General features: G+C 34.6%; 1 protein-coding gene and 1 non-coding gene across 2 annotated transcripts in view; both read right to left on the bottom strand.

The window, feature by feature from the left end:
* Nucleotides 1-16,026, bottom strand: part of PIGK (phosphatidylinositol glycan anchor biosynthesis class K) — a 128,737-nt gene that overhangs the window by 77,306 nt on the left and 35,405 nt on the right. The window contains exons 4-9 of the mRNA XM_049616982.1: nt 12,209-12,344; nt 10,397-10,508; nt 9,073-9,169; nt 6,884-7,001; nt 5,761-5,871; nt 239-411 (exon numbers count right to left, since the gene is read on the bottom strand). Coding sequence (XP_049472939.1) covers nt 239-411; nt 5,761-5,871; nt 6,884-7,001; nt 9,073-9,169; nt 10,397-10,508; nt 12,209-12,344 — 747 coding nt within the window. The remainder of the gene's footprint in view (nt 1-238; nt 412-5,760; nt 5,872-6,883; nt 7,002-9,072; nt 9,170-10,396; nt 10,509-12,208; nt 12,345-16,026) is intronic.
* On the bottom strand, nt 1,926-2,116 carry LOC125913853 (U2 spliceosomal RNA). The gene has a single exon (XR_007455141.1). It is a non-coding gene; the product is annotated as a U2 spliceosomal RNA (small nuclear RNA).

Raw genomic sequence — 16,026 nt, 5'->3', positions numbered from 1 at the left:
TTTTGGAGCTAACGACACAATCCTAATCATGATCTTAGCTTCTCCCTAATATTGATAGCTTTTGCTCAAAAGCCTGAAAACTATAGGGCCTACATAAAGTGAAGAATGGGTAGAAATGTGTAGTTTATTTACAAACACCAACTTTCATTTCTCACTACTATGGAACATCATGTTACATAAAGATTTAGGAGTTGTAAGACTAGTATATTCTAAGAAAATAATAATTCAAGATGAATACCTGCTTTCCATGTTTCCTAAATCTGGTTGCAGACGAATAGTCTCTGTTGTAATTTCCACTTTCCGCACACTTCCAAAAAAATCAGTTATCAGGACATTTTTAGGATCCCTTTGAAAAAGATCAGTGCGATGTCCAGGGGTAGATACACATAGACTTTTGGGACAGACCTGAAACTGAAAAAGATATATGTAACAATAAATACACACATATACATACAGCATTTATTAAATCAGTAACACAGTATAGTAGACTGTTCTGTATTTTTAAAGCTCTCCCAACCTGAAGAAGCTACTGATTCTAAAGATTAAAGTTTCATTGCTATGGTAGTACATGACATTCTAAGAAAGCTATACAGACGTTAGAACAAGTAATAAAAAGGGAAGCTGGCTAGGGAGGGAAAAAAACATTCAGTTTTTTTGAATCATATGCTACCAAATATATTTTGGACCTTAAATTTACTGAGAACTCACATGTAACACTACAAGAAACATTGTGGGTTTTTTGTAACTACATTCGTCTCAGTGGGGTGCTCTTCCAGAATGTTTTATTATTTTTTTTTTCTTTTAGAGAGAGAGAAAGTGCAGTGAGGGAGGGAGGGTGGGGAGAAAGAATCTTAAGCAGGCTCCATGCTCAGCTCGTAGACAAACATGTGGCTTGATTCCATGACCCTGGGATCATGATTTGAGCCAAAATCAAGAGTCAGACGCTCAACTGAGTAAGCCATCCAGGAGCCCCCAGAATGGTTTTTCAAACATTTTATAATCATGATGCTTCATTTAAAAAACAAAACAAAACTTTAAATTCAAATAAAATATTACACAGTAGCCCAAAATATAAAAGATGAAAGCAGAGCTGCTCTGGAAGGCAGGAAGTTGAAGTACAGACACCCCCCCCCCCCCCCCCCACTAGAGAGGCCCTTTGTTCTCCTGCTGTGTATAAATTCTATAAATTAAGTAACTTTCTTAGTTTATCCATAATGAAAATAAACTCAAGGCACATCCAGACACTCTGCTGCTCCAAAGAACAAAGCCTGAAAACCATGACTTCATCTCTACATTGATCTCACAATAATTTCTATGTTAACCTTACCCCTGATATTCCAGATCAGTGAATTACCAAGGATAGACATATAGTCATTCATTCACTCAGCAAAGGATAAAAAATGTCTACTACATATATTTCATACTGTTATCTTCCAAAAAGGATACAGAAGTTGATAGCCATGGTCCTATCCTCAAGCCTTTAAGCCACATCGGAGATGAATAAACATAACAAGGTAGAAAAAAAGGTGACAGATTCTGCTTCAGAAAAGGATAAACTTTTTATAGGTTGAGGATAAGAAAAAAGAGGGAGTGGGATTTAAGCTATTTTCTGAAGGGAAAGGTAGATTATAGATGGGAAATAGCATTCTTTTGTGGGAGTGGTGACACAAACAGATGGAGGCACAAGTGGGGAGGGAGGAAGCCAGGACTTTCCTGTGGTGGATGGAGTGTGGTGAGACTGATCCTGACAGCCACAAACATATAGGCCAGCCAACCTGTGACAGTACACATGTGCAGTCACATGCAGAAGGGAGCCCTTAGGTCCTCAGGCCAGGGACACTAGAGCCTGGCTGCTTGGTTTCTGTGCCGGCGTGTGACTCCTGCCCCAACACCAGCCTGCCATTTGCAACCCTGCCATTCCCGTGAGAGGGTGTACCATTCCTAGAGGTACTATAATACCAGGTCAATGAGAGCAGTGGATGGGGCAAGCTCTTGTTCCACCTCCCTGCTCCAAAAACCCATTTAATATACTGTCCTCGGATAGAAGATATAGTAGATACTAAACTGCTGAAAACAAATATTACACTCCATCTTAGCTGAAAGGCTGAGAAACAATGGGAAATAACTCTCTTACTAAAGGAGTGGCTGCAAAAATGTGTAGGGCAAATAACCTAGTTGGGCAGGAGCACAGGACATATGAAGAAAACCATGACAGGCCTGCTGGTAAGGGCCTAGGGCCTACAGCATTTGCCCACCTGTGGAGACAAGACCACATGCAAAAGTAATCGCCAATGTGATGGGATATGGGTGGGGAAGGGCAGAGCAGCTAGAATTTAAGAAACAAAGTGATCTAAGCACTGTGCTAAGTAATTCGTAGATATTCTCATTTAAGCCCAACAATAACTTTGAGGTATATCAAAATTATTATCTCTACTTTAAACTACTAAAAGATTAAGTAATTTGCCTAGCATCACAATGCCTTCCTGGTTCAGGAAAGCAGGAAAAGGAAATACAAAGAGATCAGGACATAAATTAAGAAGCAGTGAAGGCAAAAGGGTGGGGAAAGTAAAATGCCAAACAGATTTTACAAGAAAGTAAAATGCCAAGCAGGAAGGATGATACAGATGAAAAGTTGCAGAAACAAAGTAAAAGATAAAACAAAATAGGGGCGCCTGGGTGGCTCGGTCGCTTAAGCGTCCGACTTCGGCTCAGGTCATGATCTCACGGTCCGTGAGTTCGAGCCCCACGTCGGGCTCTGTGCTGACAGCTCAGAGCCTGGAGCCTGTTTCAGATTCTGTGTCTCCCTCTCTCTCTGCCCCTCCCCTGTTCATGTTCTGTCTCTCTCTGTCTCAAAAATAAATAAACGTTAAAAAAAATTAAAAAAAAAAAAAAGATAAAACAAAATAAACAAAAATAAGATTGAAGTCCTATGTATACTGAAGGCATTCCTGTATGAGCAACTTGGTGGGCTTTATTAAGTACCAGCAGAAGAAAGCAGGAAAAGCACAGTGGAATGAGCTTGGGGAACAAGATAAAAAGTAGTTATCTTCTTTGCTGCTAAAATCATTGTACTTCACTTTCTTTGAAGTTATTCCTTCCTTCAAGAAAATTTTATCATATCATTCTGGTTTCCTTAGCCTTACCAACATTCACTTTTCATAATCTCCTTCACTCACAGAATCTCCACACTCTAACCAGATTATAAAACTGTCAAAGACAAGGATGATGACATATTCCAACTTTTGTGCCTCTGCATGTATTCCATTTTCCTGGAATATGCTATACTTCTCTGCTTCCAAACCTGAAAGTCTCTCTCTTCCAAGAAAAATTTTAATGACCAATCCCACTGGATTTAAAGGAATCATACAAATGTGCATTGTTGTCATATCTTTTCATTCATTCAGAATATTCACTGAAAATCTATAAATACACTAGGTACTATAATTAAGTTCTGGGGGTAATAAGATACATAAAGCATGGTTCTTATACTGCTTATTTAAGAAGCTGAAAGCCTCGAAGGAACGTCACAAATATAAACAATTACAGAGAAATATTAAAAGCACAAGTATCTTAAAGGTACATAGCAAGAGTTAGATGTTCACAGAGGACAGAAGATTACCTGGAGGATCCAGAGACTTGAGATAACAGGCGACACTCTATAAATGTGCTTTGCAACAGTTACCAATGACACTAAAAATTTTTAAGGGGCTAAGCACAATGTCTTCTAATTTTGCTGCTCCTGAAGCACCTGATATAGTACACTCTGAATACGGCTGATACCCAACACATTTAATCCAACAGAATAGGTATTAGTTCACAACATCTGGAGACATGCCAATTCACTATAATATTTAACTTCAAGGAAATGGATCATTCTTACTGAACAAGATTAAAATAATCATTCAATTAAAAACATGGAAGTGGAAAACAAGATATTAGTGAGGAATGTTTATTAAAAACTACACACACACACAAAATAAAAAAATAAAAACCACACAGCAACTGTGGGCAAAAACAAACACACAAACAAAACAGGAGTTTCTTCAGTTTTTCCTGTATGATTTCAATGGAAGAAGTTATTATTTTTTAATTTTTTTTCAATATTTATTTTAGAGAGACAGAGTATTTTTTTTTTTAATCCATTAGACGTCTATTTGAAGTGTAAAGTGCATATATGGTAAACTTTTGAGACCGTGTCTCACATATTAAATAAAATATACAATGTATAATTAAAAATGGGAATAAACTTGGGGCACCTGGGTGGCTCAGTCGGTTGAGCACCCGACTTTGGCTCAGGTCACGATCTCACAGTTTGTGAGTTCGAGCCCTGCGTCGGGCTCTGTGTTGACAGCTCAGAGCCTGGAGCCTGCTTCAGATTCTGTGTCTTCTCCTCTCTCTGCCCCTTCCATGCTCATGCTATGTGTCTCTCTGTCTCTCAATAATAAATAAACGTTAAGAAAAAAAAACTTTTTTAAATAAAAAAATTTTTTAAAAAAGGGAATAAACTTAACCACTATAGTAACTAGAATTTAGGTGACTATAGTTTTCTTATAAAGTAGCATTATAACAAGATTTAATTTCCAAATTCATATTAAGATTTAACAGGCATCAAAATATATAACCTTCAAAACGTAAGAAATAGTTCTATGTTATCAAATATGATAGCTCACAACAGTGGTTTTCAGAATTCTGCAGAACTTTTTTTATCTTAGAGTGCGCATGAGTGGGAGAGAGGGGCAGAGGAAGAAAGAGAGAGAGACAATCTTAAGCAGGCTCCATACTCAGTGCAGAGCCTGACGTGGGCTTGATCCCATGACCCCGCAAACATGACAGGAGCCTAAATCAAGAGTCAGATGCTCAACAACTGAGCCACCCAGGAGCCCAGAACTTCTTTAATTAAAATTATCTAAATGGTAAGCCCCATCTACTTGGCTTCCCCATCATTCTCCCTGCTCCACGAAGGCAGGGACAGTGTCTGCCTCTTTCACTAGGATATAGCCAGTGGCTGGCACTTAGCCAAAACTCAAAAAAATGTTTGTGAATAAAAGAACAAGTTATAAATTAATGAAAAAATAAGAGCAAAAGTCATTGATGCACAGTAATTATCCAGGCTAGAATTGTTTCAAGCTTTTTCTTTTGCTTACTTTCAAGAGCAACTTCAGAGTAGATCTAATTTAAGGGTACAATCAATATAGAAAAGTCAAGAAAAAAGATTGAACTAAATTCAAGAAGCCACATCAAAACACTGTACTAGAAGTTGTAGGGTGGACACAAATATGTAAGAGAAAATCCCTTTTCTCCAACATCTTATTACACTCAGTAAGTTCAGAAAAAGGCAGACTATGATAAGTGGTACAAAAGAGAAATCTCTGAAAAACTTTATTTATCTTACTTAAATCCAACAGGGAAGAATTATGGGGCTATTTCCTGAAGGAGGTAGGATCTGATTTGACTCCCAAAGAATAGACAGAATTTGAATAGGTGAATCTAAAAAAAGTACATTTCTGGTAGAGAAAAGAGCATGAGAAAATGAATGAAAACAAGAAAGCACCTCAAGGAATTTAGTTGACTTTAGTTGGACTAAAGCTTGAGGCCTCCTGTAGTAAAGACAGAGATATTACTGTAAAGGGAAATTCAAAACCATTTAAAAGGCTACCATTCAACATATGAAACAGTACCCCAGGAGTACGGGGAGTAAAGGACTTCACTTACCGCATTAAGCAGACCTATGTGCTATAATCAAATCAAGCAAATACTTACAAGGTCATTCATATTAGTTTGACTAGCTGGATTAATTTCTTCCAAAAATTCCAAGACATAAAATGTATATCTATCCATAAGGTGGACTCCAATTGCAGGATCAGGTTGATGCTATGAAAAAGCAAAGCATATACAAGGGCATATTATTAAGCCATAAAAAAAATGAAATCTCGCCATTTATGGCAACATGGATGGATCTTTTTTTTTTTTTTTAACGTTTATTTATTTTTGAGACAGAGAGAGACAGAGCATGAACAGGGGAGGGGCAGAGAGAGAGGGAGACGCAGAATCCGAAACAGGCTCCAGGCTCTGAGCTGTCAGCACAGAGCCCGACGCAGGGCTCGAACTCACGGACCGTGAGATCATGACCTGAGCCGAAGTCGGCCACTCAACCGACTGAGCCACCCAGGCGCCCAACATGGATGGATCTTAAGGGCATTATACTAAATGAAATATGTCAGAGAAAGACAAATACTATATGATCTCACTTATACATGTAATCTAAAAACAACGACTAGAACAAAAACCAACCTTATAGATACAGAGAACAGATTGGCGGTTGCCCGATGAGAGGTGGGGGTAAGACCAAATGGGTGAAGGGAGCCAAAAGGACAAACTGCAGTTATAAATTTAATAAGACATGAGATGTAATGTACAGCACGGTGACTATTGTTAATAATACTGTATTGCAGATTTAAAAGTTGCTAAGAAAGTAAATCTTACAAGTTCTCATTACAAGGAAAAAAAATTCTGTATGTATGGTGATTTTTTTTTGTTTTTTTGTTTTTTGTTTTGGTATTGTGACATATGTTAACCAGCTCATTGTAGTGATTATAATATATACAAATATTAAATCATTATATTGTATACCTGAAACTAACATAATATTGTATGTCAATTATACTGCAATAATTTTTTTAAAGCAAAGCAGAAGAAAGAAGTATATGTCTAATCTCATCATTTTAAGAAAATGTTTTAAATGCAACAAAAATTTCCTTCTAAGGTGTTAAAAAGTCTGAGACTAAAAAAAACCCAAATATATTCATAAAGCATACAAGTGATTTCCAAAATAGCAACATATTCCAAAGACAATGCAGTTCACAAATGGAAAGAATGCACCTACCGAGAGCGAATCTTCTCCCACTTGGCTACTAGCTAAAGCCATTATGTTAGGAGAATAAAATCGTTCGTACATGGATGCTCCTTGACAAGTATCAATAATAAAGAGCAGCTCATTGTAGCTGAAAGAAAAGTGGTAATATCTTTGACATGAATCATGCTGTTAATAATACATTGAGTAATATTTTTATAATACTTGCATAAGATGTTGAAGTCTTGAAATCATATCTTAGTCATTTCATTAAAAATTTGAGAGTTTTCAGTAGAATTCCCAGTACAAATTTGATATTAGAAATATCAAAGCTATAATCCTGTCCAGGGAAACTACCTCAACAGGGAGTAGTGGTTGGACCACAAAGTGGCTGCCTCAACTCTTTCCCCCTCCCTTATCTTGAATCCAAATGAATATTCAATTAAAAAACCAGTTATTTGGCACCCATGCTGTCCTAGAAAACGAGTCCAGGTTCAGGAAAAAATAAAAATATATGACTTAGCATACTCAAAAAGCTTAAAATCTAACTGGAAGAGAAACATATGAACATATAACTAAAGGGAATGTGGTAAGAGTTACAAATAGCTATTAGAGCCTACAGTAAGCCTCACACTAAGCTGGGGATACAGCAGTCCCTCCCTGCCTTCATAGAGCTTCAAGTCTAGCAAAATCAAATGCTCTAAGAGCATAGAGAAAGGAAGAGAGGGAACTGTAAAGAAAGGCAGATCAGGGAAAGGTGATGTCTGTCATGGGCAAGGAAGGGTGAATTATTTTAACTAAAAAAGAAAGGAATAGCACATCCCAGGAGAGGAAAAAAGCTGTACTACGGCACCTAAATTTGAAAAAGTGTAATTATTTGGGAAAAGGAGAACAGCACTATGTAGTTAACATTTACAATAAATTTGGGAAGATGGAGAAAATTAGTTTCAAAAATGTAGGGTAAGGTCAATCTATATTTTAAAATGCATTGCCTAGCTGGTGAAGGTAGGGAGCAGATAGAAACTTTTTTCAGAAGTTTTTCAGACACTGGATCTAGGTAAACAGCTAACATTGCACCTAGAAAAGAAAACAAGGAATCTTGCACCATAATATCTAAGCATGTGACAAAAGGAACAATTCATATGGCATATTTGTTCTGAGACAAAATCTGAGGAGGCCCCTGAAGCAGAAACATCTAAGGTTACGAGGGGCAGTATACTAGAACAATTCAGAGAGTCAGCCCTATGACTGGACTTTGGAATGAATTCTAGTGCTGGACTGACTACTTGTGTAAAGTCTAGCAAGTTACTTAATCTCTTTGTGCCTCAATTTACTCACGTGTGAAAACAGGAATAATAATAGTATCTACCTCATGGAGTTATCATTAAAACTAAATGAGACAGTACATATAAAACACAGTGCTTAGTACCTAGTATATATCCAATAAATGTAAGCTATGAATAAGATAAAACTAGTACCTAGCAAAAGTTTCCTCTTCAACACCTCCGTTCATTCTTCTTATGCATGTAATTCAATATTTACATTTAACATGTAGCACAGTTGTGTACATACACTAGATTTTAAACACTCTGAAGGCAGAGTAAGCATCACATTCCTGTCTGTGCCATGTGTTTAGAAGGTAACCCAGAAGTTTTTATTGAAGATAATCAAGTTAAAAGCACTTCTGCTGCTTTCTACTCTCTTACTTTCATTGACAACTTTCAACTGGGGGGGGGGGGTGCTTACCATGGATTACTAACAACATACATATCATCCTTAATGTGAGTTGTTACAAATATTATATTAATTGTAATTTCAGCATTTTCTTCCAAAGAAGAAATAATGTACTGCTCTCATGTGGAGGGTCAGAGAATGTACAAAAAAGTAACAACAGGCTGAAGCTGGAAAATAAATATATGTTCACAAACCCTGTACATAATGGGGAACTTGATTGTGGGACTCTTATTTCCTCCAAAAACAATGCTAAATATAACAGACAGCTAATCTTAAAAAGTTAACTTTTTTTTTTAATACTCTTTAATGACACTGAGGTTTCTTTTAAAAATAATTCAGTTCAGTAGAAATAACAAACATAAACCTAAAAGAGTAGAAGAAACTATTAAAATAAATTAAAATCTCATAAAGTAAGATCTACAAATCCACTAACCATGGAAAAATTAGGTATTAATTTATCTTATGAAAAGTAATCATCTGCTAATTACCGTCTTTTTTGCCACATTTGCTCAAAAGCATCTGCAAGTTCTATGTTGGTAATTTCTTCAGAATCTTGAAATTTCAAGAAACCATTTCCACCATGTCCTTGTAGGAAGAGTTAAAAAGATCAAATATATGCATTTTTAAAAAAAATACAAACTGCATACATCCAGATACAAGCATTTACTTCACTCATGGCAGTATTTTAATAGCATTTGTTATTTTACACTCTAAAATTAAAAGTACTGTGAAAATGAAAAATTTAATTTCCTATTATACCAATTAAAAACAGAATAATGATACACTGTGCAAAAAAATAGATCTAATATCTTTAAAAGTTCTCATCATTTTATCATATAAAAGCACATTTATACTTTTGCACTGGCTTCATTATTATGTCAGAAGTGAGTTTCCATAAATAAATTTCTCAAATACCAGGCAAATACTGTGGTGAGAAAGAGGTTGCAGACACTAGCTGGTGCCATAGTACGCTAGTTCTATTCACAGTGTATACCGGGAACGCTATTACTACCAGTAAGTGTCATTCCCACATAAAAATCAAAGTGTTTACTACCATCAACCACTGTCCCATGAGAGCTGACCAGAAGATTGTGACCTTAAGAATACAGGGATAGAGCCAGTCTGTCGGATTCAAATGCTAGCTTTGCCACTTAATGACTGTGTTAACTTAGGCAAATAACTTAAATCTTTCTATGTCTCTGTTTCTTTTGCTGTAAAGTAAGAAACATATCAGCACCATCATTAGCATACCTATAAGCTCCTTTGTGCAGCTTTTTAAAAGGTACTTCCCACAGGCCATCAAGGTAGAAAAACCTGTCTACGTCAGTGGCCCCTCAGAACACACTGCAGTCCTGTGAGCTCAAACTGGACCAAAACTAAATCAGAATTTTAGGAAAGACCTGAGTATTTGCATTCAAATAATCTTCATACACACTAAAATTTGAGACTCCATCAACAGGAAACCATTGTAAAGTTTCACACAAAGGAAGGACAGATTTGCTATTTTAATTAAATATTTTAGTAGGATGATTAACAGGAGACAAAACTGAAGACAAAGCGATAGCCAGGATCCTAAGTAAAAGGTAGTAAGTTTTTACCAGGGTAATAGTAAAAATAAATAAATAAATAAATAAATAAATAAAGATCATAAACTGAGGGACAGTATATCATACTGTTTCCAAATATCATTTCAAGTTGTCCTATGAGAAAAGAGAACTACAAAACAAATGTTTAAATTTCTTTCCATGAAGATTCCTTCTTGAGAAGAGTTACAATATATTCTCTTACTAAATATTTAAATTCTGAAATTACCAGTCATATAAATAAGAATATTGCTCCTATCATCAGAAAGAAGACGTTTTGACCGAGGAGTACTAGGTGGGATCCTGCCAGTTAATACCCGTAAAAAATTCTCCACAGTCACCTGAAAAAAAAAAAAAAAAGAAGAAGAAATCAAATGAAATAGAACTCAGGGAAACGTGATAATTTTTTTTAGTTTTCAAAAACATTCCTCTTTCTTTCTCTATGAATTACTCAGCATAAACTGAAAATAAAACACAAAAAGAAATATAACTCAATTAAATATATACCTTAAATATATACCTCAAAATTGACTTGCTTCCATTAAATACTAACAGCTAACAAAACTACCTTGGGGAAAAATCAGTTAATTAAATTTAAAACTTTAAATGCTATGCAAAATATTGCCCAAAAACTTAAAAATTATTTATCTTTTTTCAAAGGCAATTCTTTGGGAAGATACAAAATATAGAAACTTGTTCTATAAATAAATCTAACAACATTATAACTACTGCAGTTAATCTGTACAACTGCCTGGTGAATTCTATATAAAATTTGAAAGATAGGTCCATAATGAATCATAAAAATAAAGCCATAATGATAGTTCCATAAATAATCCCTAAATTATGTATCTTTGATTTTTTAATGCATTTTGTTACTTTAATTATGTTAGGGGTAACTTTAACATGTAAAAAATTCATCACACTTTAAGCCAGATTTCCTAACCTGAAATGTGTGGATCTCTAGGATTCTTTGAAAGCATATTTGAAGTTATATTACACAGATCTAAATTTAAAAAGCAGAAATTCTATCCAACTTTCTTGTTTGACCTTTCCTTAGATCATGAGTATGTAAATGTATATGTGTATGTATGTGTGTTCATGTGTGTATGTATATGTATGTGTATATAATGTTTGGTTTACATTTTTCCCAGAAGAGAGCAAAATGCTAAATGTTTTAATAAGAGTCTTGTTGGCTAACAAGGAAGGGAAATTTTTGGTTTATATTTTATGACGACTAAATAAACAAGTAAAAAGTCGAATATTCATGCACATTTAATCACTGAACAAATATTCCCAGTGCCTTCAAAGGGCTATAAGTACTGGCTAGGTATAAGATACATAAACAGGCCATGGCTTCAAAGAGCTTACAGGCTGGCAGGAGATAGAGTTGATATTTTAAAATTGCTTCAAACAGGTCTGGAGACACCAAAAATTGTGTCTTACTTTTGGTAGGCTTGGTAAAAGGGGAAGGATTAGTGAGGAAGACTTCATCAAAGCAGGCTTCAAATCTTAAACATATTCACTACCTATTAAATTTAAAATGAAGTTTCAAAGGGAAAAAATTATAGTATAATGTCATCTTTCAAATTTACATTTTGATTTTTAATCATATATGGATAAAACACTGGAAGCATATTAAAATTACCTCTAGTGGAAATATGGGTGAGTTTTTTGTTAATCATTTTAATTTTTCCACAATTAATGTGTTTACTAAAAATACAAAGCTTGATATTTTAGGTCAAATATGAAACATGAACAATACATTTACTGTAAAAAAAAAAAAGGTTGATACATGAAAACTCACTAAAATACTGTAACATAAAAGCTAAGATAAAGTTGTCCTATCCCAGATATATATATGAAATGTTCATACTGTATTAGTTTTACTCCTATGAACTGCAGAGACAGAATTATATCAATGCTTCAGTGACAGTTATATACAAAGTTTAAAGAAAAAGACTATTTTATTCTATCGCTATTTTAGAGCTTCAAAGTAATGATATCTACATTTCAAAAATGTTGCTAAATTAAACAACGTTACCTCATAACTTCTATAATCTACTTCCACATCATCTCCATACACATTTAGTTCCATATTCTTGTGACTAAACACTGTAGCTGGTTTGGGATTTCTAGGGTTGCATGCCATATCGTCTGCAAGCATCAGAACAATGTGACTAGGAAAAAAAAAATTCCAGGAAATATGCTACTTAAATAAAACCAAAAAGTTAAAAGCAGATACATTTTATTTATATCATGAGGCAATTATGTTCATTCTTTTCATTAAAAATAACAAAAATAATTATTGAGTACATTTTTTAAAAGAAATTTTTAATTGTTTTCATATCCTTATGTAGTATACACTTTAAAGAAGGGAATTTAGAACAATCTGGCATGAACTTATCCACAGAACCTGAAATTACTAACTTAAGTTTTATGCCATAGAGCAAAGGGAAGCTGAAAGAGCTACACTATCCTCTCCAAATATTTTTTAAAATTTTAGTAATATTTGGGGCACCTGGGTGGCTCAGTTGGTTAGGCATCTGACTTCAGCTCAGGTCATGATCTCATGGTCCGTGGGTTCAAGCCCCGCATTGGGCTCTGCTCTAACAGCATAGCACCTGCTTGGATTTTCTGTCTCCCTCTCTCTGCCCTTCCCCTGCTTGCTCTCTCGTTTTCTCTCAAAAATAAATAAACATTAAAAAAAAGTAAAATAAAATTTTAGAAATATTTGACATTCTTAAGACTTATAGAGTCCACATTAAGCTACGATACTCCAAAAATTTAACTTTCAGAATCTTAAATGCTTAAGAATGGAAACATGCAAGTGCGATCAGTGTGCCACAGAACACACCCCCAGGCCAATCATTGTTCACTGGCTCCACTCCATCTCCATAATACCAGACACCATCTCTTAACTAGATACTGAAATAGTTCGCTATCTGGCTTCCTGCTTCCAGTTTTGCCCTAATCTTACAAGTCATTCTCCTTATAACTACCAGACTGATCTTTCTTAAATAAGTCAAATCATTAAACTAAGTAAATCAAACCATTAAATTTTCCCATTTAAAATCCTCTAAAGACTCATTATAATTAGAGGAAAGCTGAAATTCCTTTCATGGTCTAAAGGCTTTCTTAATGTGGCTTCTGCATACCTCTCTAACTGCAGCTCCTAGCATCCACATTCACTATGCTCCTTCCACCCTGGCCTTTCTGTTCCAGGAATACGCCAGGCCCTTCCCACTTTAGGGGCTACTTACTGACGAACTACATTTAGACTTCTCCCAGATCTTCCTATCATTCCAATCTCAGCTAAGCTACCCCATTCTTATTAGGTGTTTATTTTCTATAGGTCATTTATGAATTTGAAATCCTCATCATCTCCCCCCACCACCTCTAGTGGAATATAAGCTCTCTGAGGACAGGGGCTTTATCTGTCCTGTTCACAACTGTATCTCTCACACCCAATCATAGTAAAAGAGCCTGGCATATAGTAAGTATTCAATAAATATCTGCTGAGTGAATGAAACATTTTCATTTTTGCATATATTTTCTTTGAGAGAAGATTATAAAATTTATCTTAAATACTTCTCATCTTGATCTTACCATTAAAAGTGGTGAACATGAATCAGGCAATTCTTTATTCTACCATATACTGAGCTTCCCAAACATAAGGGAAAAATTAAATGTGGCATACATAATTAGTTTGGCAGGAGACAGCAAGAAGAAAGTGTTCTGCTGCATATGTTCCAAATACATTAAAGTTCAAAACTGAAACATTGTGATTTTTCTTGAAAATTGGCTAGATTTCTATTTTGAAAGGGTTCCAACCCTGCCGCATTCAAAGATCAGACTTCAGCTGTTACTGATTCATGCTCACAGAATTGTGAAAGTTACTCCTCTTAAAATGGAAAAATAGATCTTTTCTTTTTTCATAATTTAAGATGACAAACTTACATTAAGTTATTATCAATCATCTTTTTTGTTATAAGCCATCATTAAATAAGACTGAACTGACTTCCAAATCTCAATATAGGAGTACAACTTTAGGCCATTTGACTTATGGTTAATTTCGCTCTATGAAATGAAATGATTATTAAATATCTATAAATGTCAATGTCAAAAAGTAGTAATTTCAGCTTAAAATGATAAATTCAATCAACATTTTTCCTACAGACAATTCTGAGCCTCAATATAACAGCATCATAACCTTCAGTTAACATAATCAATGTCATTTAAAAAATCATTTTATTTGTGGATAATCAATGAAAAAAAAAAACAGGACTGGAAACAGACTGTATTTCAAAGATGTAGAAGTCACACCACATATTCTAATTCACTATTTCTAAAACTTAAGAAAGGTTCAGAACGCTTTTCTGAAGAAAAAAAATTCTCACTTGGTCCAAGGTTAAATTATTTGTATAATAATACTAAAATATAGAAGTGAAAGCAAACTGCTTAGGCTTATAGTTCTTATAAAACTATGAACAAATACAAAATTATAAATCATATTTTTAAAAAACTACCAAACTAATAATACTCTAAAAACATTAACTCCATTTGAAGGATGATGTTATTTTGCTAAAACTGAATGTCTGCTATTGTATTTCACAGGAAAAAGAGATAACATCAGAGGTCTGGTCCTATATTTCTTTTCTTTTTTCTGTATTTTGATATCTACACTACAATGTAACTCAGTAATACAGAAAATGTTCACAAAAGTATGCTGTACAAAATGTGATTCATAAATTCCTGGTATGTTACTTGACTGTTCAGGATAATCCGATCTTATATTTAAGACTTTGCCAATAAACATTCTCCAAACAGCAGTTATCTAACTTGCTGACTCCTTAAAGTGTCTTTGTCACTTGAATATCAGGTTAGTATCACAGCAGTTTTTTTAAGTCTTCACTGAGGGGGTATCAGATCAATCACTGCTGGAATCAAAACCAAAGAAAATAAATCTACACTAAAGATATACTACTATATTCATATAACAACAGCAATCTGCTTTGTATCCTATTAAAACTGAGACAAAATCCCTCAAATATATCCAATCGATACAAGAATAAGATATTCTTACAGTCTGGCAATCCTATACGACCATGTGTGATGACTCAACTCTCACTCTATTCAAGGCCCTGCAAAACCTACATCACACAACAAAACATATGGCAATATGGCCTTCTCTCAACACAAAACTAAAGAAAAAGTGAGCACTGAAATTGTATAAGTTCAAACTGGCTTTGAATCCAAACAGTGTGTCAGTTATTTATATAAGAGTTTCCACATATTTTAAATCATGCATTCCTGTTAGTTAAAAAAATAGGAGGGCACACCCATATATACCTACTAATTTGTACATCATACATATTTGCTACTTTAAGTATATATAATAAATATTAGTGAAGCATAACTTCTTTCCTTTTATAGATTAAAAAAAAAACTACTAATATTTTCTTTCCTTACCACTCCTTAGTAGCTGATTTAAAAGAATACTTTAATCATGCTTATATCTATTTTAAAGACAATTAAAATAAAAATGAAATTTTAAAACTTCTCAAAAAAGAAGGCATGAAACACAATTTGAGAAACATGTGGGGGAAACATGGACTAAAATAAATACATTCCATTATGTTTGCCAAACATTGAATAAACAGGTAAACCCTGCATCAAGTCTGCTAGGGCCATTCTTTATTCACCTCCCCAAAGTTCTTCCTTGGCCCAATCAGGAACCAGGAACCAATTGGTTAAAAAAAAAATTAAATAGATGAATAATCCTTCATTGCCCTATATCATTATAGTGTGACATTTCAAAAAGCATAACTCTTCATTTACAATAGACTGGTATTACCTTAA

This window comes from Panthera uncia, assembly GCF_023721935.1.
Source record: "Panthera uncia isolate 11264 chromosome C1 unlocalized genomic scaffold, Puncia_PCG_1.0 HiC_scaffold_4, whole genome shotgun sequence".
NCBI classification, from domain to species: domain Eukaryota; kingdom Metazoa; phylum Chordata; class Mammalia; order Carnivora; family Felidae; genus Panthera; species Panthera uncia.
The sequence above is the reverse complement of the archived record's forward strand: the minus strand, read 5'-3'. Positions and strand labels throughout refer to the sequence as shown.